Source organism: Arvicola amphibius, chromosome 3 (assembly GCF_903992535.2).
Source record: "Arvicola amphibius chromosome 3, mArvAmp1.2, whole genome shotgun sequence".
NCBI lineage: Eukaryota > Metazoa > Chordata > Mammalia > Rodentia > Cricetidae > Arvicola > Arvicola amphibius.
Genome location: NC_052049.1, coordinates 184,160,102 through 184,186,682, shown reverse-complemented (window position 1 = coordinate 184,186,682; position 26,581 = coordinate 184,160,102). Strand labels below are relative to the sequence as shown.

Here is a 26,581-nt window from a genome sequence, read left to right as displayed (position 1 = left end):
TTGAGCCCGAGTGCAAAGTAGAGAGGTCGTGTTGACCTGGTCATGACCGTTTCTGTCCACTGGGTCCTGAGGCTTGATTTATGGGACTAATGCCCTGGATTTCCCCATGTTCCACGGTGGCATAAACTGCGAGCTGTCTGCCCAGCGCTCATCTCACCTTCATTAACAACTACACTTCAATAACTGCACCACCCAACACAGCAGCCAAGCCTGGCAAGACGGCTCGGCAGATAAAAGCACTTGCTGTCAAGCTTGCTGATCTGAGTTCAGTCCCTGGGACCCACAGTGCAGGAGAGCACAGACTTCCACAAGCTTTACTCTGATTCAGGCACACACACCTGCACACAAGGGTGTGCATGTACATGCACACACACACATGTACACAATCCATGAGCCCCACCACGGTGAAATTTAAATGAGTTGTAATTAATAAAATCAAAAAGGCAGTTCTTTAGTTGCACCATATTTCTGGCTTAGGTAGTCACATGTGACAAGTGGCCAGCGGCCAGCATGCTGGATGTTCCTATCTTCATGGCTGGTTCTTTGTGCTATGAAACTGGTAGAGTTTGCAAGACATGCAGCTAAAACTGACATTTTACATCTGCCTTTTTAAGATGCAGATGATCAATTGATTTTAAGTCACTGGTGGCACTTTGAAGGGTCTCAAGTTAGACCACCAGCACCCTGGGACCTTGTCTTTCCTTTGTACATGGAAGGCACACAGAGTAGCTGGACTACAGCAGCAGCCGTGGGAGTAGGGGCAGGGCATTCTGAGCGTCATCTCCTATCTCTGTCCTTGGTGGCTCCCTCTTCTCTAGCTTTTTACCCTGTTGGTGATCACAGTGAACTTCATAGCCTTTCAAACACGGCCTCTAAGAGCAAACTGCAAGTCTCACTCTTAAAATAGGTTCCACCTGCACACTGCTGACATGGAAGCCACTTTTGACATCTATGGAACCTTATTCTGCAGGCTCCACTTTGAAAATGTCTTCTGAATTTGACTCTATCTCACCATCCTAGCTGCTGTCACCCCGGGCAGAGCCACCATCTCTCCTTCTGACCATTCTCAGGGTCTGCTCACCATGCTTGTTTCTATCCCACCTCCCATCATCCATTTCAACGCAGCAGCCAGATGGTGTCCTTTAATATGTAAGCTACACCTGCTTATGTCTCTCCTGCAGCTCCTGCCTCACTCAGGACACAGGCATGGTCCTTCCTGTGACTGTGAGGCTCCACACAGTCCCACTCAACAGTCTGCTCTCTGACCTCCTTCTCTCTCCGTGCTCCTGGTCTGCCTCCCCTCCCCTGCCTCAGTCCACACACCCAGGGTCCATCACAGCACTGCCTCCAGAAGGAGTGTGCTGACTCCCAAAGCTCCTTCAAGTGTTGGCTCAAATCTTATCTTGTCAGTGAGGTTGCTTGACCACCCTAACTCTTAGCCTGCACCCCCAGGCTATATTCACTCTGATAGGTTCTCCCCCAACCCCAGCCCTCATTGCTGTTACTGCATCACCTCACTCCCTCCACTGAGAGGTCAGCCTCAACAGCAAGAATCTTTTGCAGTTACAAATAAAGCTGAGGCCCACCAGCCTAGCGCACAGTGGGTACAATATGCTCATTTCCTGAGTGAGTGAACTGTCAGTCAAGTAACATCCTCAAGCCACAGAACCAGCATCAGCAACTTCTCTTCACCCAGAAGACAAACGATTCAGCTCGACAGGTTTACAATCCTGTAGTCAGGGCTCAGTCCCTGGCAGCTCCATGGAATTCCTAGCTTATGGCTGGCTCTATGGAATCCAAAGGTATCATGCTTAACTCGCAGACTGCAGTGAGAACAGACCCCCAGCTCTGTAACCCCTTCTAAGGGATCAATGTATTGCCTTTCTAGGACCTGGAATGCACACCTCTGGCCCAGGGAGCAGACAGTCAGCAATAGATAGGTGGCAAGCAACTCATTGCTATAATCACCTCCATCAAATGCTGACCACCCTCTCCTGGGAGAACAGAAACCCAACAGTGGAGAGCCGCATTGAAATCATAGTGAAGACATGCCCTTCCAAGATCCCAGGTGTGTGTGTGTGTGTGTGTGTGTGTGTGTGTGTGTATCTAGATTCACAGGACACCATTGTTCGTGGTGTTGCTACGGAAAACGTGCACCCTGAATCAACACTGTGAAACAGATCCAAACTGAGGGACCTTCTATAAAATAGTTGGCCTGTCCTGGCACGAAAGATCAAAGCCAAGGAAATCATTCCAATCCAAAAGGACACGACAACCCAATGTGACTCAGGCTCCAGGACTGCCTTCCCCTTCGGAGGACATGGGAACAGCTAGAGAGGTTTGAGCTAACAGGAACATATACTTTTAGCTTCCTGATTTCAATAATTGTTCCATGGCTACAGAAAAGAATGTTCTGGTTTTTAGGATCTGTGGCTGATGTGTGTAGAGGGGGGTGAGCATTCTGTCTTCAACGTTCCCTCGAGAGGTCTGAAGCAGGAATACTGGCAGAGCAAGGAAGATGAAGGTTAGCAGACAGATGCTTGGTGAAGCCCTTCCAGCGTCTGTGTGCATCTCATAGATTCTTCACTTTTGAAGTGTAATATTTCAAAACAAAAATATTTTATATAATACATATGTGCATGAGTATACATGCTAATGTGGGGGCAGGGGACAGGGAAGGAAGAAGAGAGACAGAGAAAAAACAGGCTCACAACTATTTGTCAAAGGTTTGGTTTGTTCCAAATTAATTTTAATCCAGTGTTTTCATGGCTGATTTTTTAACCCCTCCTCATATAACCTCAGACTAATCAAATGCTTGCTGAGAAAATGACTCCTTTGTCAAAGGGTCTGAAACAGTTTCCCAAAGGCAGAAAAAAGAGGATATGACCTTGCTGAAGAGCTGGTTCAGAGGTTAAGGGGACTGGCTGCTCTTGCAGAGGACCTGAGTTCAGTTCCCAGCATCCACACAGGAACTCACAACAGTCTCTAAACTCCAGTCCTGAGGATCCAGTGCTCTCTTTCGGCCTACAGTGGTACTTCATTCACAAGGTGCATGTAGTATGTGCAGGCAAAACACTCATAAAATAAAAATAAACCTTTTTAAAAGATGACACTATTCATAGACTTACTAAAAGTAACCAATTTAACTAGGCAGAAATAAAAATCTGGATTTACATTGTTAGAAAAAGATTTTAAAGTCAACCTGTTTAAGCCCTCAAGATGTTGGTTTTCTTATCCCAACAATAAAGCTTCCAGTTAAGTGTCCTTCCTTAGAACCATCCACCAAGGACTCATCCACATGTGATGGATGGGTAGGCGTGGAAGTCCACATCAGTTAGGTGTCCTTCCTTAGAACCATCCACCAAGGATTCATCCATGTGTGATGGAAGGGTAGGCGTGGAAGTCCACATCAGCTAGGTGTTCTTCCTTAGAGCCATCCACCAAGGACTCAGACATGTGTGATGGAAGGGTAGGTGTGGAAGACCACAGAGCTGGCCAAGTTCCAGACACAGAAGCTCTACCTGGGAGGGAGGAGACAGGACTCATTCCTCACCTGGAATCTGTGTGGATGGGGGTTTGGCAAGGCAATCCTTAGAAGCAATGAGGGACCAGCTGCAAGGCAAAGGGCAGCTCCATGACCTATTGTCGTGAGCCGTGTGCAACTCACTTAGAAAGTCAGAGAATTCCCTCAGTGCCTTCAGAACGGATGCAGAGCCGGGAAAGAATGATGGCAAATTTCAGTTACCTTATACTCTGTCCTCAGTGAAAGTGATGGCTAAGAGAGGAGCAGGACCAGCCCTTAGGTCTTACTTGATCGAGTCACCAGGCAAGAACAAAGTGTCAAAAACACGGCTCCAAGAATAGCCACTGCCCCTGTCCACTCATCAGTACTGGGTCAGATTCAAGCTGAGAGGAACGCTTCGGGGTCGAAGAGGGGGCAGGAACTTGTCACCAGTACTTACTCTCCACAAACACTCGATGCTCGGCCATTTGTTCTTCTTTAACTCAGAGGCCTGCAGGACAGGCGCTCAACACCACACACACATGCGATCTCAGCACGTTTCAATTAAAAATGTAAAAGTGAATGATGATACAGTCTAATAAGCTCAGCCAAAACACAGACCGCCTCTGAACCAGACGTAAAAACATAGCTGTGGTCTGGCAGTTACATGGACCCCAAACATTCCTGTTCCCATCAATTTTCAAAGCCAAATGAAACAGGATAAATGACTCTGATAAACAGCTGTGTGTACGGCATGGGCCGATGCCAGCCCCTCTCGCTAACAAACGCAGTTGGTGTTGTGAGCTTGCGGCAGCCGGCTCACAAGAGTCTACAGTTGTGTTTCTAAGAACGGCACAGGTCAGGGCTCAATACACGCGTTACTAAAAGTTAAATTGAATAAACTTACGAGTTAAAACATTAAGGTCTCAAATTCTCAAAAGTCATCCTAGTTATTACTGTGTTTTACTACGGTTCATGCTCCTGGAGGTATTTAGCAGTGCTGGACTTGCTATATAAAAAAATGCTGTCACACATTTCTTTCAAAGCTGCCTTCCTGGTGTCAGGTGGCTGCTTGAAATCATCCATGGTGAAAATATTACACCAGGAAACTGAGCAGAGGCCTCAAGTTAGCTGCCCCCGCCCCCTGAGCAAAAGCCTGATGTTAAACATTAGAAGCACACCAGCCCTCTGGAAGGCAGAGCACCCAAAGCGACTGCCTTTGGGCTCACACGCCGCCTGAGCTGCTCTGGGGAATCTGTGGAGAAGCCTCTTACTAGTTCTACAGCTATGGGCAACTTCGTCTACCTTTGCTCCATAAGAGCAGAGCAGAGGGCATCTGAGTTCTAAGTGGTCGCCTATGGAAGCAATGCAGCCATCCTGTGGTTAAGAAGCCAGACTTTCTGGGTTCCAGTCCTGTCAGCCAGAAGTTCCCGGCAATTCCTCACCTCTTCTATGCCTTATGTCCTAAGCACTATAATGAGGACAATGACAATAACAACTTCACAAGGGGTAAGGGACAGCGATCATCACCTCCTAGAAGCCCAGTTTGTGCCAGCTGCTCCTGTGACTGTCACTCAAAATGTTGTGGAATTTGTTTTTTAAGAATCATTAGCAGCCGGGCGGTGGTGGCGCACGCCTTTAATCCCAGCACTCGGGAGGCAGAGGCAGGCGGATCTCTGAGTTCGAGGCCAGCCTGGTCTACAAGAGCTAGCTCCAGGACAGGCTCTAGAAACTACAGGGAAACCCTATCTCGAAAAACCAAAAAAAAAAAAAAAAAAAAAAAAAAAGAATCATTTCCAGAGGGAGGTTGATTACTAAAGACTTGATATTAATTCCTGTGTTATCAAACCTCACATTCCCCCTCCCCAGCACACTGTATTACATACTAAAAAGACTCACAGAGGAACCTGGCTGACCGCCCACATTTCAATTTCTTCCAAAAGAATGAATGTTTGCCTAAATAAAAGGAAATAGCTAGGCATTATGATACATGCGCCGCTGATCCCAGAACCCGAGAGGGGGAGGCAGGAAGATCAGGAGTTCAAGGTCACGCTCAGCTACACAGCTCAGCCTGGGATACATGAAGCCTTGCCTCAAAAAAAGCAAAGAACTAAAAAAAAAAAACAAACAAAAATGCAAAACTGTTTTTTTAAAAAATGAATAAACAGTGGCTGGAGCGAGAGTCATCAGTTAAGAGCTTGAGCTCATACTGAATGAAGTAAGTCAAATAAACACACAGAGCACAGGTTTGTCTTGTCAGTTTCTCGATAGACACAAACCTGGACAAACAGAGGTGGGGGGATCTGAGGAGTTATCTCATCAGATTGGCCTGTGGGCGTATCTGTGAGGTGGTTTTTTCCTTGATCAGTGATTGATGCGAGTGAGTCCAGCCCACTGTGGGCGGAGTCAGTCCTAGGCAGAGGGCCCCGGGGCTGAGCAAGCCTCAGGAACCAAGCTAGTAAGCAGCACACCTCCATGGCCTCTGGTTCAGTTCCAGCCTCCACATTCACTGCCTCCCCTACTCCCTCAGTGCTGGATGGAAACTTGCAAGCCAAATAAACCCTTCCCTTCCTGAGTTGCTTTTGGTCAGAGCCACAGAAAGCAAACTAGATCACTGGAAGACAGAACTGGAGGTCAGTCGCTGCGTCAAGTGAAATCAGCCAAGACTGCAAGGACGAGTGTCATGTGTTCACTATGTGGAATCTTGGAGAACGTAATTTATATCGTATTATATATAGTATATAATAGTATAGGACTATAATAGAAGGGACATATTATGGACACAGAGGTGGAGGAGGGAGAGGAGATAGGACAGAATGACAGTGGGGCAGGTTCAGAGCACATGGTGAATGTGAATGCCATAATGATACCTCTGTGTAATTAACACGTACTAATTGAAAATAAGTTTGGTCGCGATATAACTTATGTAAGCTAACACTGAGTTTCAGTCTACGTGCCAATGAACCTTAATAACTACATCTGCTCACACAGCTGCCCCACAGCCACGACCTAAAATATGTCCCTCACCCCAGAAGTCTCATTGTCCTTGGTGCTAGTAGCTGCCACCTCTCCTCACACCCGCAGCCTCCAGAAAACCCTGGTCCATCTTCTGGGGCATGTGGCAGCCTTTTCTGGAATATTACACAAACGAGACCCGACAGTAGGCAGCCTACTGCATCTGGCATCTTCACATAGGCTTTAGGAAGTCCCCCCTGCTGCTATGTTATCCGTGGTTCATTTGTCACTGTGGAGTAGTGCCCCATCAGACTGGTGGATGAACCAAATTCAAAGAAGCAGGCGAGTTTTACCCAGTGCACGTGTGGCTGCTACCATTCAGAAGGTACTGCGGCTTTCTAGATATTTTAAAGATTTATTTATTTATTTAATGTATACTGGTGTTTTGCCTGTATATATTCTATGTGAGGATGTCAGATCTCCTGGAACTAGAGTTACAGACAATTGTGAACTGCCTTATGGGTGGTGGAGAATTGAACCTGGGTCCTCTGGAAGAGCAGACAGTACTCTTAACCACTGAATCATCTCTCTAGCCCGGCTTTCTAGATTTAACAAGCATTTGCAAGACATGCTAAGAAATGGATAGGTGTGTTCACCCAGGAGTGGTCATGGGACATTTGTTCCTGTCCCAAGCTCTCCTGCCCACCCACTCCTAACACCATTTACTGGTTCCTCTAAGGTGTGAGCTCCATTCTGTATCAGCTCTAGTGACCCCTAGTTCCGGCTAGTCCGATTAGTCATTCCAAAACTGTTCCACGTGCTAGACGTTCATTCTGAGTCTACCATCCCAAAGCAGGAGCTGGGTAACTTGGAACCGTCTACAAGAGGCAGGAATCCAAGGGAGGCCCCTTAGGGCCCAGGAACCTGGCTGCCTCCTCAGGAACAGCTACATCTTCAGGAGATGAGGTGGGTGGACGCATGTCAATCAGAATATGACCAAGGCTTCCAAGTGGGCTAACGCTAGCTCTGTCAATGACACTCGGGCATGGCGCTATAACAGGACCATCGTATTTAAAACGTTATCTCCTGGTCCACTCCCTATTCAGTTTTCTGGTGGCATTAGGGTGAAAACACCGCTAGGTACCCTAATGTTTTCAATTCTCTCAGAGTCTAGCAATTTCCCTTTTGAACACGCAGGGCAGACAGGCGCCTCTACAGGGACCGGGAAACAATGAAAATGGCCAGAATTCAACAGCACTGTTGTGACTTCAGTTGGTTTTGTTTCCACAGTTTCTTTCTGTGTCAGGCATGGAATAATCGGTTTTCTGTTTACAGAAGGGTGCGACCCTTTTACTTCACAGAACAGCTAAAAGTCGTCTGTCTGCTTTAAAGAAAAAATATGAAATCAAAGAGTTGGGGGTACGACCCCAAGAGAGAAAGAATGAAAAAAGCAGGCAAGAGGTGCATGGCTCTATATAGACCCAAGAACTGGAGCTGAAATAACAGAAGCGCTAGAGACACAATCATGAACCCAAGGACCAAGGTATAATAAAAGCATGGGAGGTGGGTTCTGGAGATAAAAAAGGCCAGGACAGCTCATCAAAACATCAAAGCATGTGGTATACAAGAAGAAACTGAAAAGGTCATCTGAGGTGAGTGCTAAGAGCCCTGCAGACAAAGGAAGGGCTCTGGGTTTTACCTGTGACTACAGGGTCTAACTAGAGATCTCCCTCCAAACCTCTAGTTAGACAGTAGAGGGGCTCCTGCTCCAGAGTTGGACTGGTTTGGGGAACAGGGAAAGATAAGTGGGATGCATGGCATCTGGGGAATAGTCAAGAAAGCAACCAGAACAGCTTTAGTGCTGCCCCCAAGAGGAACCTCCCCTCCCTAGGGGTCCCTTCAAGACAGACCAGGGTACCACACAGCTGGCTTAGGAGGCAGGTATTGGTCCAAGCTGGTCTCCACAGTGGAGAACATCACCATATATGGAGTGAAAAGTTAGGGGGAGAAAGAGGAAAAGAAAACAAGAAAGTACTGAACAGGCTTAAAGACGGAAAGAAAAATGCCTAAAGATAGCCTAAACAAAACACGCGTGGCCCCAGTGCCGGCCTGTCTGCTGGCCATATGGCGTCTGACAAGATGGGGCATTTGCAGTTCTCTTCCATGACTTGGCTGCAGAGCTGAGAACCAGGCCGTGCAGTAGAGACCATACCATGGTCCTTCAGCGCGACTCGCCGACCCTAGGCCATATCCCCAGGCTGGGAAGCCATCACTGCCATACTCCCTCCCCCTCTTGCAGCCTATCTCAGGCCCCACATAAGCCACAGACCTCCCAGCTGTTTTCCTCAAACCCTGTAAACCACAGGCTCTGTCTGGGAGCTCCTAGGCCAGCTGGGCCACACTGGGGACAGCTCGCTAGTTCATCGACATTTCCCCTCACTCAAATACTCCACCAGTCACCCAAGTCTGCTGTTAGGGCCCAGATAGTAACTGTGGGATAAAATTCCCCTCGTGGTTACTGTATTGAGTATGCACTGCTTTGAACATTTCTTAACAGCAGAGTTGGCTCTTGTACCATCAAGAATTACAATTCTGTCTCTCTCTGATATATGCCACCACCTTATCTGGCTGCATGAAAAGACCCAAGCAAGGTAAAATTCATTAAAGTCAGTCCGCTTTCTCTCCCTGAACCGGTCCCAAACACCCAAACTCTGGAGCTCCACCATCAGCCGACAGACTGTTCTAACCAGATCTCAGTTCTGCTTGCAACTCAGTTTTAATAGAAAAGCCCTAGATGTCTCATGTGGGGCCCACTAGAGCTAGACATGCCAGTGGGGTGCCAAGCTTAAAGTGGGTTTCAGAAAGTGGCATGGTGCCGCATGCCTGTAATCCCAGCACTTGGGAGGCTGACCCAGAGGACTGAGTCTGAGGCAGTCTGGGAGACATGTGGTTTCACCCCAGCACAGGTGACAGCGTAAGACTCTCCCAAAACAAACTAATATTTGTGTATGTCTCCATCTCAACAATTCCACGTCTTGCTATGACCAAACATCTGGCAAGCAATCTTAAAGAAAGAAGGGGTCGTTCAGGATCGCAGTTTAAGGGGACAGTCCACCATACGGGACAAGTCCCGACAGCAAGGGCTTGAGGGGGGGGGCACGCTTCATCCAGACACAAATGATGAACGCTGGTGCTCAGCTCACTTCTACCTTTACAGGGAGGGCAGGGCGGAGAATGGCGTTGCCCGACTTTAGGGTGGGTCTTCCACTTCAGTCTACCTAGTCAAGGTTATTCCTCACAGGCCTGCCTGGAGGTTTGCCTCCCAAGTGATTCCAGAGTCTGTCAATCTGTCAGCGGTAGTAGCACCAACAACCACAGCATCCTGGGCAGGACTGGGTGATGCCATTTACTGCTTCCTCAGAGATGTGAGCTCCATTCTGCATCAGAAGCCCCCCATGTTCCTAAGTTCCAGCTAGCCTGGTTAGTCATTCCAACATGGTTCCATGTGTTAGATGTTTATTCTGGACCTACCACCCCAAAGCAGGAGTCGGATAGCTTAGAACATCTACAGAAGGCAGGAATCTAAGTCTCCCCTTAGCCACGGGGACATGTTGCAAGACATCCTGCAGATATCTGAAACTGCAAACAATACCAAGCATATATGTCCCCCACAGATACATACCTATGATAAAGTTCATCAATTAGGCAAAGTAATAACCATTAAAAGTAGAACCATAATATCCTGTGGCAAATTTATTTAACTTTTATTATTTTTAGATTTTTTTTCACATAATACTATGGGACCTCAGTGACCCATCATGATTGAGTTCCCAGAAGGAGAAGCCACTAAGAAAGGGGGACGTTGTATATATACTAAAACACAGTTTATCTAAGATACAAATTTGATGAGAAATCTTACATTTTTATTTGTTATATCTGGTAAGTTTATGTAACAGAATAAGCTAGATCAACCTCTGAGGCAACCTTCTTCAGGTCACCAGGTCACCATAGAAACAGCTCTGCCCTAGTCTTCCTCAGAGGCCACCATGGGAACAGCTCTGTCCCAGCTCTCACTGCACTATTGGTGCCCCCTGGATGCACTTCCCCAGGGCCGGCAGCAGGTTCTCTGTGGCCCTGTCCTTCAGACTTGTAGTTCTTATGAACAATTTGCTATGGAGTTTTGAGTCAAAGCAATAAGTTGCAAAGGGCCTCAAAAGGAAGATTTGTGGAACAGACTCAGCACGAGGACCGCCAGATGCCCCATGCCGTAGCAAGCGTCAAAGGGAACCATTTGATACATCTTGAGGTTTGCACATGAGCCTCTCCTGAGCAGTCCATGCCCTCAAGAATACTCATAAGCCAAAGGAATCTAAGATTAAGAAGGGCAGGGCAAGTTTAACAAGAGCAGGGGTGGCTTTCTAAGTGGCCAGCAGACCAAGCCAAGGGCAGCTGGCCCGGGCAGGCCCCGACATGAATCTGGCAGAAGGCAGAGCCCAGCCCCATTACAAAGCATCTCGGGGTATGAACTCACAGGCTCCAGGCCAGACCTTGTGCTGCAGACATGAAGGTAATTCTCTACACACAGCCTAGAAGCAGCTGTGACTGACTACGACCCCAACAAGACACACTGGAAAGACACTTCAATCTACAGATCCTATGGCTAGAAATATTACATTAATCTAGATTTATGGCTAGAAATCTCTGACTAATAATAACACATTAAAGTATACAAAACTGGCATTTCTGTAAGTGAAAAATGTCAGAACGTTGGAAATTATGTACGGCCCAACCAGTCAAAGAATAATCCTGAGCACCTTTATCAGACTCCATGCAAAGATTTTCATACTCACTGTATGATGTTTATCTTTTATTTTGTTTTGCTTTGAGATAGGGTCTGACCGTACAAGCCCAGACTAGGTTGAAACTCTCCAGGCAGAATTTGAACTCATGATCCTTCTGCCTCTCTCTCCCAAGTGCTGAGGTTGCAGTATGTGCCACACTGCTCTGGGCAATGTTGGGTGCTAATGACCGCTTTCAAGGTGAGTATCGAATGCTCATTTGAGAGAGGCAGGGCCTCACACATAGTGCTCACACAACTCCATCCACACCAGGTCTGTGTGCTTCAAGCCCACACACACAGGCCTTACACCAATTGCCCAAACCAGATCTTGGCTTCATGCACCTTTTCTGCTCTCTATTCTACAGCAGTGACCATGGTCAGGACTCCCATCCAACACAGCAGATACTCTAGCAATAATCAGAGCCTGGCTTCCTCAATTGCAGCAAAATATATTTAGCAAATACTTTCAAGAGGAGAAAAGCGTTTGTAAGTTTATTTGGAGGAAGGAAGGAGACCCTTAAAATGCACTTCTAAAATAAATAGCAAGCAGTCAACAAGAGAACTGTCCGAACCATTTTAAAACACATTTACTCTGACTGTGAGTTACTCTGTCACGCCACGGACCACTAAGAAGGCATCAGGAATGATGTCATCTGAGGTTCAGAGCATGGCCACTGACTCTTTCCTCTTAATGACTGCCAAGTTACAGAGGCAGGGGATGAAAACGTCCCAAGAGAACGAGACACAGTCAGAGACTTGTCTCTAGCATCCTCTACCCTTCTCAGAGGTTGGGGACAGCATAATAAGTGAAAGGGGACCCATGATATGACTCATTGGGCAACACACTTCCCTTACAAACCTCCTGACCCAAGTTCAATCCCCGGAAACACCTAAAAGTGGAGACTAGAACGGACTCCACAGAGTTTTTCTTTGACTGCCACACACACACCATGGCAGATGCGCACCCCTCCATGACTCAACGGTGCTTTAAAATATTAAAGATAAATAAGATGGCTTTAGCTTTGAGCATTAAAAGAACACATATTATGAACTAGGATTATGAAGGTCAGAGCCCGCACAATGAAACATACGTAGCCCGTACTCAGTCCAAAAGACTATCGGTAGAGACCAGATTGGAAGATTAAAAACAGGAGGGAAACTAACCTTGACATGGGCCAGGTAGTGATGACACGTCTCCTCCATGCTGGTCAGCTGCAGCTTCTCTGAGACCTGGCCGGCAGTCTCTCCCAGCAGCACGAAATAGACTCTGGGCAGCTGGCCCTTCTCCTTCTGGGCCACATCAGCCGTCAGATTGTAGCTCAGGTCTGACAGGAAATGAAGGGTCAAAGATGTGAGCAAAGATGGACACACAGTGGTGAGAGCACCCAGTACCGCAGATCTGTGGAGACCCCATGCACAGTTCACACAGTGTAGGGGACTGACCCGTGCACACACCAGAGCTTCTCAGAAGCCTGTGACTAGGCTGTGGAATAACTAGGTTGGCCTCTATCTCCCCAGAGATCCCATGCACATCACACATACAGTTCTTCCTTGTTTAACCCCATGCCTGTGTGAGGTACCAATGAAACCACCAATATACATGTGTGTCAATGATTACTTTTACCATGCACAGAGAGGCCTGAGAGGCGAACATGGCAGCAAACCTGCTGAATGTAACTAGAAGCCGCTGAGTTCATGAAATTGACTTCTATCAAGCCACATGCTGTGATCAGGAAGCAATTGCTGCAATAATTCAACGTCTCTCACAAATGCCGAGTCGTGGTATCAGCACAACATCTTCCCATCTGTGTGTCACCCGTGCTGGAGTGAGGAGACCACAGACTAGGGACTGACACAGTGAAGCCTCAGTCAACACCACAGGAAAAAATAAGTCCACTTTCATAGAGCACCACGCTTGGAAACTGAGGCTCAGAGTGCCTGTCCTTCCATCAAGGCTTTGGCCATGGTGGCTCCTACATGGAGTGCTCCTCCTGAAAACTCAGTCCTATCCCTGAGAGGGCAGTGCCAGACGGGAGAGTGGCCTGCACACAGTACAAAACGGAAAAGGAAAGACGGATGCTCTGATGCCGAATGCATGCTGGGTAAACCCAACAGACCTTGCCTCCGTTGCTCTGGAGTGTGTAAAGAAACAGACAGCTGTGTGTTTGTCCGGTAAGATGAACTTCAGCAGACCTACTGCACTGTCTCTCGGTGAGCCATCTGACTTCTTAGCTCCTTGGTGGATTCTGAGATTATTGTGTTTTTTAACGATTTTATTTCTATTTTGTGTGTGTGTGTGTGTGTGTGTGTGTATGTGTGTGTGTGTGTGTCTGTGTGTGTGTGATTGCATGCTACATGAGAGCAGGTGCCCAAAGCTAGAACGACGTGTGGGAGCCCCTGGAACTGGAGGTACAGGCAACTTGGGTCCTTTAGAGAGATCAACCATTGAGCCATTTACCTAGCTCCAGGAAGAGTAGTTTCTTATGGTGGAGAAACAATAATCCATGGCCCTACAATGACCAGATGAGATAGCTGACCAGCAGGGTGGCAGATGACCAGGCCCTCTCCACACAGCTGTCTGTCAGAAGCTTGGGCCGTTCGTTGAAGCCAGTGCCGTGCCAGTGTTTAAGTGTGGTGAAGTCAACCCACAGGAATAGCCGTGCCCTTAAATAGCATCAAAGGGACTCACCACCAAAGAAAGTCTGAACAGGGAGGAAGAAAGGTGGCTTGACAAGCCATCTGTGGCTACACCACAGCGTATTTTTTCTGTATCTAATGGCCTTCTTGGGCCCCTGCCATATAGTGGTTACTCTCATGCCCACATTCCTAGCCAGTGGAGGCTATGATGTCCTAACTTGCTTATCCTAACAAGCAGCTGAGGCAAGGCTGGGTCACCAGGAGGGACCTGGGATATGGATCATCCCAAAAGATAGTTCTACTGTTGAAAAGAACAGCCAGGGGAAGTGTTTTAGTATAGAAAACACGGGGTACAAGCAAGAGTTACAAGTAGAGTGTGCATAGACTGCCAAGGTCTTGAAGAAATCCTATAGGACAGCTCATGCAAAAACAAACAAACTAAACCAACTTCATTTTTAGGACAAAGGATCCAGAGGCTCCAAAAGGGGAAATACTTGCTCTAGTCCATGAACCATCTACCATACAGCAGAGTCCAGAGCTCTCTAGATCTAATCTGGGCTATTTTTACCATGCTACATGTAAGTGCTTAATTTTCCAATTTTACCTGCTGTCTTGGTTAGAGTTTCTATTGTTATAAAAAGACACCATGACTATAGCAACTCTTATAAAGCAAAACATTTAACTGAGATTGTGGCTTATCGTTTCAGAGGTCAGTACATTATCACCACAGCAGGACGCATGGCAGAGTGCAGGCAGACATGGTACTGGCTACACCTTGATCAGAAGGCAACAAGAAGTAGACTGAAGCACTAGGCATGGCTTGGGCATATATGAGACCTCAAATCCCACCCCCATAGTGACATACTTCCTCTAACAAGGCCACACCTACTCCAACAAAGCCACACCTCCTAATAATGCCACTCCCTATGTGCTAAAGAGGGCAAATTACATTCAAACTACCACATGCTGTTGGATAATGCTCTTGAACACTGTAAAGATTTGCCACTCATATTGGTTTAATAAAATGCTGATTGGCTAGTAGCCAGGCAGGAAGTATAGACAGAGCAACCAGACTAGGGGAATTCTGGGAAGAGGAAAGGCAGAGACACAGTCATCAGCCAGACACAGAGAAAGCAAGATGAGAATGCCTTATTGAAAAAAGGTACCAAGCCACATGGCTAACAATAGATAAGAATTGTCAGTTAATTTAAGTTGTAAGAACTAGTTAATAATAAGCCTGAGCTAAGAGGCCAAACAATTTATAATTAATATAAGCCTCTGTGTGTTTCTTTGGGACTGAATGGCTACAGGACCAGGCAGGACAGAAATTTCAGTTTACAACCACATTCCACTCCCTGGCCCCATAAGCTTGTAACAATATCATAATGCAAAATGCATTTAGTACAACTTTAAAAGTTTCCATAGTCTATAACAGTCTCAACAATGTTTAAAAGTTCAAAGTCTCTTCTAAAATTCATGCAGTCTCTTAACTGTAATGCCCTGTAAAAAATCTAAATCAAAAAACAGATCACATACTTCCAACATAAAATGGCACAGGAAATACAATGCCATTCCAAACATAGGGAAAGGAGCATAGTGAGGAAATACTGGACCAAAGCAAGACGGAAAACCAACTGGGCAAACTCCAAACTCTGCATCTCTATGTCCGATGTCAAAATGCTCTTCAGATTTCCAACTCCTTTCAGCTTTGTTTACTACAACATACTCTTTCTCTTGGGCTGGTTCCACTCCCTATTAGTAGATCTCCTAAGCAGGTATCACATGGCTCTGGCATCTTCAACATCTAGGTGTCTCCAAGGCAATCCAGGCTTCAACTTCACAGCGTCACGCAATGACCTCTCTAGGCCTCCATTCAGGGACATCCCTGAAACATGCCTGGCCTCAGCAGCCTTCTTAGTCACAGAGACAGATTCTATAACACCTTCCTTCTGTCCTTAACTCTGAAGCCAGAATCACATGGCCAATGCTGCCAAGTTCTGCTGCTTCTTAAAGGTGGAACATGGCCAGCCCCCTTGTTCAAATGTACCTTTACCAGCTTTCTGTCTGTGATGGTTTCCTTCAATGCCTAAACTTGGCTCTTTTGGAACTTTCTCTGTAGACCAGGATGGCCTCAAACTTAGAGATCCACCAGTCTCTGCCTTCCAAGTGCTGGGATTAAAGGGTGTTGCACCACCATATCCAGCTCTAAGGTTTTAATTCCTTTTTACAAGTTGAAAAGTTATCTGAATGGGATCTTGCCCTGAGGTCGTCACTCCCTTTATTCCATTTCTTAATCTAATTCCTTGAACACAGGCTTTACCTCAGTTCTACTTCCTGGTGCTCCTTTTCTCCTCAAATTGTTCATTTTGTATTTTTCCTTGCTCAGCTTGCTCCTTAACATTAAATAACCTTCCTTAGAATAAACACTAATAAACACATGACAGAGTCTATACTAGGCTGTTTTGAGATTTCCTCTGCCGACAGAATTAATCAGAAACTTTTCAAGCAGACTCCTTGGATAAGGGCAAAAGCAGCCACATACGTCACCAAAATATCACACGACCAGTCAGTCTCTAGTCCACATACTAACATTCTCCTCCTCTGAAACCTCTTGACCCAGCCCCTCATAGTTCAAATAGCTCTTAGTATCACTGTTTGCCATGTTCCTACCAGTATGGCCCACGAAGCAGCACTTAAAGCGCTCACCTGCTTTTCTAATCCACAGTCCAAAAGTCCATATTCCTCCAAACAAAAGCATGGCCAGACTTATCACAACAACACCCCACTCCTGGTACCAACTTCTGTCTTAGTTAGGGTTTCTATCACTGCAAAAAGAAACCATGACCTCAGCAACTCTTACAAAGCAAAACGTTTATCTGAGCTGGTGGCTTACAGTATCAGAGGTTCGGCCCATTATCATCATTGGGAGGGAGTATGGTGGTGTGCAGGCAGACATGGTGCTGGCTACATCTTGAGCAGAAGGCAACAGGGAGAAGACTGGGGCACTGGGCATTGGTGTGGTAAGTCCTTCTGTATATGTGTCGCTCTTTGTTGGTTAATGAATAAAGAAGCTTCTTTGGCTTGTGATAGGGCAGAATAGAGCTAGGCAGGAAAACTAAACTGAATGCAGAGAGAAGGTAGGTGGAGTCAATGAGAAGCTATCTAGCCACGCTGGAGACAGACACCAGGGATAGAACTTTACCAGGTAAGCCACAGCCACATGGTGATACACAGATTAATGAAGATGGGTTAATTTAAGATATAAGAGTTAGACAGAACTATGCTCACACTATTGGCCAAACAGTATTGCAAATGATAATTTCTGCATGATTATTTCAGGAGTCTGTGCAGCCAGAAAATGAACAAGGAGCCTCCCCCAACCAAGCTTAGCTGGAGCATATATGAGACTTCAAAGCCAGCCTCCACATTTCCTTCAGCAAAATCACACCTGCTCCAACAAAGCCACACTTCCCAATAGTGTCACTCGCCATGAGCTTATGGGAGCCAGTAACATTCAAACTACCATACCTGTCCTGAAACCTCTCACTCTTTGAATGCAGAAATGGCAGACCCACGCCCAGACAAAGGTCCGGAGCTGAACCCTAAGCCAATCTTTTTACTGCTGGCAGTAACAACACAACAGGACAAATGAAGCGAGTTTCAAAATGCTATTTAGCAAGATGACGTCTGGAGATGCCCACAGCTGGAAAACAAGTCAGAGGCCATGGCTGGTTATACCAAGGTGGGGGTGGCAGTCACAGAGTCTCTACAGCCCCTGACAAGAGTGTCCCAGGTGACCAATGAGGGCTGTCCTTGTCCTGCAGGGAAAGGAAAGTGGAAGAGACAGCAGACCTCAGTGATCCAGCCAGATGAGCCCAGAGAGAACGGGAATAGCACAGGAAGACAGAGAGGGTGGTGTGGACTCCAACTCGCATCCTCTGGGCCTCTTCTAAGTCTGTCTGCCTCCACCAAGGGCTTTCTCCGGTTCAAGGCAGAGGTAAGTCAGGCTCTGAGCAGCACAAGCAGACAGGGCATAGTTGCCTTTCACTTAGGACCCCTCACACTGAGCATGCCCTACACTGACTCCCCAGATTCCCCAGCAGGACTGAGTCAGATGGACCCAGAGTGATAGCAGGCTTAGTCCTACACCCTGTTTTATTTCCTAGAATGGTTAATTTATGTGCCAACTTGGTTGGACCGCCGTAACCAGATATTTAGTCAAGCACTAAATTACACACTGCTGTGAAGTCTTCTACTAATGAGATTGACAGTGATATCACTGGACTGTGGATGAAGCAAATCAAACTCTGTAATGTGGGTCGGCTGCATTAGTTGAAGGTCTTGATGAGAAATTTTTAAATATATATATAATTAAATATATATATTATATGCCATTATATGTATATAATGATTTCTCTGTTTCCCAATAAGGAGTCCTGTGTCTCGCCTACCCACAGACCTAAACTACAGCTTCAGCTCAGCTCTTGTCTCCACAGCCTCATGAGCCAATCCCCTAAAACCTACCGGCTAACCCCACGTTCCTCCCTTACTTCATTTCCAACTTCCCTGGTCGGTTCCTCTGGAGAAGCCTGCCTAGGCCAGTATTCTGCCCCATTTACAGGATGGTACTGCTGGGGCTTGTCCCTATGTTGAGGTGTGCCCTGAGACCTAGACTTGGGACTATATTTGAGTTGGGGGAGACCTTAACACAGGGCAAGTTGGGGTAGGGGGGTGGGGGGCGAGTTCAGCCTTCTGTGCATGCCCAAAGCTGCACTGAGTACTTTGCAAGCAAAGCGGCAACCTTTTGCTCAAAGTGCCACAGTGGTCACCAGCGAAGATCCTAAAACTACGAAAACTCGTGTGAGCGGGGAAGCTGCAGTTCAAAGAACAGAGCTGAGGACGAGGCCACTGCTCTGCTCCGGGTGGGGCACGTGGGTGCCAACCCGTTAACCTAGCAGATTTCTCAAATGTTCCAATGCCTGATCCCAGGCAGACCCAGTTACCCAGTCACCGGGAGCAATAGCTTTGTAAGCATTTCCTCTCTAGAAAATATCGTGCTCGATACGAAATTTATTTTGACATTATAAATATAGAGAACTTCATTCTATATCAGACTCTCGCTTCTAGAAGCAAGCATGAGGAAACCCCACCTGAGTGCAGAGAGTCTGGAAGCCTCCAGAGGTGAGAAGAGGAAGAGTCACCTCTGAAGCCCCGTGCTCCAGTGGTAGCCTTAAATAGTCCCCACGCGAGCGCCCCAAGCTTGTTGGGATGCAGCCAATCAGCTTGTTTGGGGGTGGGGGCGGTGCCTCAGGCCTGCAGCTTGGCCTCCGCAGCAACCCCTTAATACAAACCAGCTCTCAAAGTGGGGCCCAGCCGAGGATTGCTGGTTCAGATTAGAGCCAGTTCCCACAGCACATGACACACCGGGTTCTTCCTTCTGGCAGTTTGTGTCTATGCCATGTCGAATGATGTCATGTGGATGGAAAAGCTGATCAGACCCATGCTTTCGCATGCTTCTCCTCCCTGCCCCCCAGGCGGATTCCCAAGGGCCCCCCACATGGGCTGGGGCCCGGGGAGAGCGCCAGCTGTCTCGCATCAACTAGGGTTCTGGTCTATCCTAGCCAACACCGAATAATTCTCGAATCTCCCCCAGAACAAGGATTCAGCTGTGACCGTCTACCAGGGCTCCTTCCAGCGCTACTTGGCTTCCCCCCCCCCCAGCTCCCCTGTGCTTCCCAGAGGAGGGGGGAAAGGGATATTTCCACTTTACTAGCTTTCCCTAATTCTCTCCATCTTCCTCCAAGGAATGCGACATTTACTTGGCAGTAATTGCATTCTTAGGTAACCCCCATTTCCTTCTCTGACAAGGCTCTCCTTGGTCTCATCCCTACACTTCTGGGGACCGGAAGCTTTGAGAGTAAGTCTCTCCCTAGGGAGTAGACAACACCACCTCTCACTGCAGAAAAAAAAGGGTTGGGGGCACAAGGGATCAGTTTCCAACTGTATTTCTGCGGCTGACCAGGGGGCCATCCCTCAGGGCCTGGAATCCAGAGCTTGTCTGCTCACACTCTTCATGGAAAGCTTTGTCAGGCTGTTTGTAAGCCCGGGTTACATGCAGGTAGAGGATCTGAGTGTAAAACGGGCTGGGGACATAGCCCAGTGGCCGAGTGCTTTTGTAAGATAAATGAGACCAGCAGAGTGGGGAAATGCAACTCCTTGGGACACAGCCCTTTCTGGTTTTCATCTGATACTATGGCAAAGTACAGAACTGTGATTCTCAGCCTCTAGACAGGCAAGCCTATGGCCACCAAGAAGGCAGACATGCAGCATTCTTGGTGACAGCACTCAGTCCTTCTCAGTGGCTGCCAGGAGGCTCCGAGAAGGCACAGTCAGCCCCTGAGCCACGGATGAAGTGTCTAAGAACACTCTGGAATGAGCTGAACTCTTGTTTGAAATTGCTTAGCGAAATGTGCAATAAACCTGCCCTTGGGCAGCTGCCAGAGTGGGAAGCCAGCCTGCATGCCACTCCGCACGTGTCTAGAAGGGCAAGTGAGAGACCCCTCCCGCTAGAATGTAAGTCCGTGCTCTGTGTGGCAGCTGAGCACGGGGTCTGGCAGAACTTCATCGCCCTCTCTGAGAGAAGAATCCCAAACAACATAAGATGAGGCTCATTTTCTCACCTCCATGCTTCTCCTGAGACCCGAGGGAGCATGGAGAACGTCCTCCGAAAGCCAGTGCTCTCTGGAGTAGCAACAGGGCCTTAATATTTCAGATCCCCCATGAACCTGGGTGCTTCCATGCTAGTTACGCAGTTCTTGGTTCTAGATCTAAGCCCTCCTTCTCCACCAGTTTGTTTTGCCAGCAGCTCCCTGTGAAGGTCTGCCAATGGGAAGAGGGGAGGGAGGGCACCTGCAAGGCTGGAGGGGGAAGAAGGCCTTGCCCCTCCCTGCTTATTTATCCACTGAACACTGAACCAAGGACAGCTTTCGTGGCCGCTGGACCAGACAGACGGACAGACGTAATTCTACTCCCTAGGTCCTCCTCCATGACCCGAAGCCCTCACTGTACTTTCTCAGAGGGGTGATTGGCACCCTCAATAGTCTCTACTTAAAGATTTAGGTCCCCCCAGGGGGAGTAGGAAGAGATGAGGGGAGGTAATGGGAGGAGAGGAGGGACGGAGGGGAAGCTGTGATTGATATGTAAAATTAATTAATTAATTAATTAATTAGTTAATTAATTAAAATTTAGGTTCCCCCCCAAAAAAAAGATAAAATAAAAAAGATTTAGGTTGCAGATGCACAGGGTCCCTTCTTCAACCTCACGGGTCCTGATGACCCCGAGGAAGGAATTAACCTTGACCAGTTACCCGGAAACTTAGTAAAACACAGGCTGCTGGGTTCCACCCTCAGAGTTCTCCTTCAGCTTGAATATGCATGGCTAACAAGATCCCAAGCCATGCCACACAGCTGATCTGAGGAGTTGGCCAGCTACTGGCACGGTCCCAGCCATGGCAACTGTCTCCGACAGTTACTGCTGCATCCTCCCTGGCCTGCCCAGTCACTTCCGAGAGTCCACGCCGACTAAAACGTAAGGTGTGGTGATCTGTTTCTGGACTGGAGCTTGACGTGCCCATAACATTTCACTCCTTCAGGGCCACGGTCCAGCTCAGATCCCTGTAGATTTCCTCCACGTGGTCTGTGAAAAGCTGGGGCCTGACTGTGGCCCCAGAAGGGCTTAGGGATCACAGGGGCCCCCGTACCATCTCTTCACTCAGCCCGGGAGTCTGAAGCCCCTTGGCCCACGCCTGTTTAAACTCAGCCTCTCCTCTGTTCCCACTGTGCCATGTTACCGTCATGCTTGCCAGAACATGGGTCAAGAATATGAAAGCGTGTCAGGAACAAAGCAGTGGGAACTCTCTAGAACAGAGCTGCTTCTAGTGCACAGAACAGTAGACAAACAATGCACAGCTAGCAAATGAGTACCAGCATTAACTGTTGCTTGCTTGTTTCTTAGAGCTCTAAAATGTGCATCAAAATTAACATTCAGGGTTGGTGGGTATGGGTCTCTGGTAGGTATGTGTTTGTCAGGCCAGACGGCCTGGGTTTGATCTCAGCTCCAAAATAACTATCACTTCCAGCACCTAAGAAATGTTTGCTAATTGATTCTAGCTGTCATGAGCAGGGGTTTGGGCCCAGGAGGAACAGAAACCTTCTGCATCAGACTCTGATGGTCTCAACCATAAAGATGATAGGAAGAATACGTGGTTGAAAAATGCAACTATATCAGACCAAGTACCCAGCCCCAACAGCTGGATGAACTTAAAGAATATTATTTTACTCCCTGGACTATATGTAAAAATTGCATGACTCTTTAGTCCCATGTTTATTGTATGGCTATGTTCAGTGTGGTAATTCCTAAATTCTCTTTAAAATGAAAGAAAAATCTTTCTAAGTAAGCACAGGTTTAGTTGTGGGGTTTGCTCAACGCAGTTGATCACAATGATTTGCCAATGAGATTTCAGGGACTGGCCTGTTGTCAGATAAGGCAGAGTGTTTCAAGTCCACCTGAGTGGACTACACATGAGTGTGCATATGTGTGAACTTCAGAGTAGTGCTTTGCACACTCAAATCGCGCGCACACCTCACAAGGACATTATCAGAGTTACCTACAGCTCCCGACTTGGCACAGCCTAGAGTTATAAGAGGGAGTCTCAATGGAGGCGTGGCCCAGATCAGATTGTCTGACCATGTTCTTGATTGACGGTTGATTTGGGAGGGCCCAGCCCCTGGGAGGGCCCAGCCCCATGTGGACAGCACCATCCCTGGACTGTATAAGAATGCTAACTGAGCATGAGCTGCGTTTTCCAAACTCTCTGAGATGTCAGAGTAGGACCATGCTCTTAAAAACCTAAACCTCGAAACCCTTCACATCCTGAGCTGATGTCAGTTGTTCGGGGCGACCCTGTTACCTAGTTGGTGCTGCAAGCTTATGGGGTGGGGGTGGGGTGGGGAGCGTCTCCAGAATCTTATTGTTTCTTTAACTGCATGAAGCGTTCCATATGAGCAAGGTTCCAGCACTTCGTCTCACTAGCTCACACTCTGCCCCGCCCAGTGAATTCCAGTGTAGGCATACATTTGCGGGAATGGATGCTTGAGGTTCAGGATCTGGAGGGTGTGTGAATTTTGAAAGATGTAAATGAGCAGGAAAGTGGAAAGTGGAGCCCCAGACAGTGTCCAGCTCCCTGGCCCAGCCAAGGTAAGGCAGATATCCCAAGCTCTGACACTGTGACTCATTACCGATTTCTCCTGGTACATGCTTGCCGTGGAACCGAAAACACACGGTGACATTCAGGCAGTTCACAGCCTGCTGTCCGTCATGACACTGAGGTGCTGTGATGTTGATGGAGCCTGGGAGGAAGATGGAGACAGCCACAGTGATGACCGGTCTGGCTCTGCATGACAGGGAGAAGGAAGGAAACCTGCGTTAAGTAGCAGCTCTCAGAACCAAGCAAGAACTGGACAGGCGGAATAGCTCCTGGGACTTCAGCCAGCATTTAATTAAAGAATGAAATGCCCCAAGAGAGAAAGGCTAGTGTGCTCTGTAAGTATTTTTTCTGGTTTTAAAAGTAGCACATTCCCTAAAATACTAATGGTTTGCTTCCCGGTAACAAAGGCAAGTTAGTTGTTAATGAAACACAGCTGGCTAAAGCCATAAATCAAGCACCAGATGCTGGGTGATTATTTAAAATTTCACCCAAGAAGTTCCGATTTCCATTTCACTGGGGAGGCATGAACACAGTGAAGAAAAGTCTCTACAGCATAAGCCATGGTTCAGGAGCTAGATGCAAAGTCGGTGTGACAGTTTGCTCCCATAATCCCAGAATCTGATGGACTGAGTCAGAAGGATTTCTTAGCCTTCTAGGTTAGGCTGGGTCACAGGTTCAGGGCTTGCTTTAAAATGCCAAAGGGAGGGGGGAGAAGGGAAGAGAGAGACAGACAGAGACACAGAGAGCCTGAGAGAGACAAAGAGACAGAGAAACAGAGAGACCACTAGAAACATACAGAGTGGTTCCCCTGTCATTGTTGGCAAAAGTTGGTCAAATATCCTCTTTCATTTATGTCTATCAATCATTGATTATGGTCTAAAAAGAATTGATTGATGGAGTCCCAGCTGGTACCAGCAAAACACTTCAAGGAATTAACCTGACTAGCCTTAGGACAAAATGAAATCCAATAAACACAGCCCTGTCCCTGACATGACCACCCCCCAGTGCCTGATGGATGGACAGCATCCCTGGACTCCCCTGCGGCAACCAGACAAAAGCTGAGAAGGAAGCAGGCTTTCCTTTCCCATCTGCTCAGGGAGGAGGCACCTAAGCTGTGGCTTGACCTCCCCAACCCTGCCCTGATCTCACAAAGTGAACCTCTTCCCCCTCGGGATCCCTGCCCTTCATGCTGCTGGAGAGACACGAGATGAAGGGGCAAAAACTGGGACTAATGCCCTCACGTGTGGGTAAGCCTCATCCAAAATGCACCAGGATGGCAGAACAATGGCCAAAGAACCCCAGGACAAGAGAGCATTCATGGAAAACCTGGGTGCACAGTGCAGTGAGGAGCCACACAGCACAGATGGCACAGGGACCCCACTGCTACTGCCACTGCAGGGACAGGAAGGTCAACAGAAGGGCAGCTGTGACGGGGCAGTGAACTGGGGAACTCAGAGCGCATCTTGCTGTGTGACCAAAGGGAGACAGACAACAATAATGCCAGAAAGAAAGCAATATCCTGGTCCGTCTGCTTTCTTCTGGGTTCATCCTTAGAAGATGCTAGAACTCCTCAGAAAGACCATTTCACCCTAGTCGGTGTAAAATGATGTCATGGTTAACTTTGTCAATTTGACCGGATCTGGAATCACCATGAAAACACCGGAGGGAGTCACTAGATTAGGTCAGGTGAGGCAGGAAGACCCACGCTGAAGGGGAAGGGGCTGGGAGTCTCTGAATAAAAACGATAAAGAGAGTTGAGCATCAGCATTCATGTCTCTCTGCTTCCCTACTGAGGTCCCAAGTGACCTGCCCCCTCATGCTCCTGCCACCATGACTATCCCCTCCCCCCCCCCCCACTATGCTGGACCTGTGTCCTCAATCTGAGTAAACATAAACCTTTCCTTCCTTCCTTGTTAGTTCTCCCCTCCCAGGCATTTTGTCAAAGCAATAAAGAGTAGAAACATCCCTTTCCCCCTCCCCTTCTACCTCTATTCAGGCAGCAGGGACAAAGTATCCACAGTTTCAGAGAGAGCCAGGCTCCTGTCTATAATAACACCCTGGCAACCCCTGACCAGCACGTCTGTGGAAAAGAAGATGAAAGGCCAGTCCATCCCCTTATCAGCCTGTCAGAGAGAAGGCACCGTCTCCTCCCAGAGACTCGGCTGAGCTGGGCGAGGTAAGCCGGAGACAGGAGCACTCCAGACAGAACAAACTGGGCAAAGCGTGCAGAGAGGAATCCTGTGAAGTGTGAAGGAGCAGGCAGAGGCCTCCGGGTCCATCCCCTTCCAACATCGGCTCCATCAGTTCCCTCGACCTTTTTGTTTCCACTTCAAGTGTTGTTTTTGGATGAGGAAAGCAATCTTTCATAAGCCTCTCTGGTCACTTCCTTTGCCCCACAGTGGCATAGCACTAAGGTCCTATTACCAGAACAGGGGACCTGCCCTCCTGAGCAAACTTCCTGAGGGCAGGGCTGGGGCCTGTTCACACTCCAAGGGCGGAGCCCACCTGCCCATCCACCAACCTCTAGATAATAGCAGCGGGGGCACATGGGTGCAGAACCACAAGTGCTTTTAAGACTTCAAAGAAGCAAGGGAGTGCTTTTCCACGGCGGTGAGATCGACTCTCCTCATTATACTTCCAGGTAAACAACAAAAGTGGAGAGAGGACCCTTTTCACCTGCCGGTGTTTTCATTCTCCTGGCAGGGCGGGGACAGGTACATGCTAGTTACAAAACCAGCCCTGGGTCTTCCTCTGTCCGAGTCCATCTTTGTTCACGCAGATGAAGATGTCCAGTCAGGTTCTCCCTTAGCTGTAGCCCGAAGTTTCCACAAACCCCAAGGTGCCTCCCTCAGAGCCTTCAATTACAGCGCACACAGCAGCTGTCTGTGGGCACACTCAGCTCCTCTTTGTCTCACCCCCAATGAAAAGAGACTCAAATCTAACTAACGTCCCTCAGACCCTGTGTCTGAACCACCTGTGGCTCCACGTGCTCCTTTGCAGCCCAGCTTCAGGGAAAAGCTGTCAAGACCCACTGTGTCCCCCGTCCTTCTCTCCCATGTGACTTCTGCTACCACACTCCCCAAAAGCTGCATCAGCCAATGCAACCACTGTCACTTCAAGCTAGGACAGGTCCACCTGGTCCTTTCTGCTGAATTTGACACCACCATCGCCCCTGACCATGTAGCCCTGCTTTCTTGTCCTCCTGGCTCTTAGCGCCATCTTGGATTTTTTAAAAATCTTGTCCTAATTGCCTTTCCTGGTGCGGTGATAAACATCATGATGAAGAGCAACATGAGGAGGAAGCGGTCTAGTTCAGCTTACAACGTATGGCCCATTACCTAGGACTGCTAAAGCAGGAGCTTGAAGCAAAAACATAGAGGCT

At 47.9% G+C, this 26,581-nt stretch overlaps 1 protein-coding gene across 1 annotated transcript in view; it reads right to left on the bottom strand.

Annotated features, from left to right (window-relative positions):
* Positions 1-26,581, bottom strand: part of Itga9 (integrin subunit alpha 9) — a 299,897-nt gene that overhangs the window by 196,426 nt on the left and 76,890 nt on the right. Inside the window, 2 exon segments of the mRNA XM_038323365.1 lie at positions 12,462-12,622; positions 23,231-23,385. Of these exon segments, the coding sequence (XP_038179293.1) occupies positions 12,462-12,622; positions 23,231-23,385 (316 nt within the window).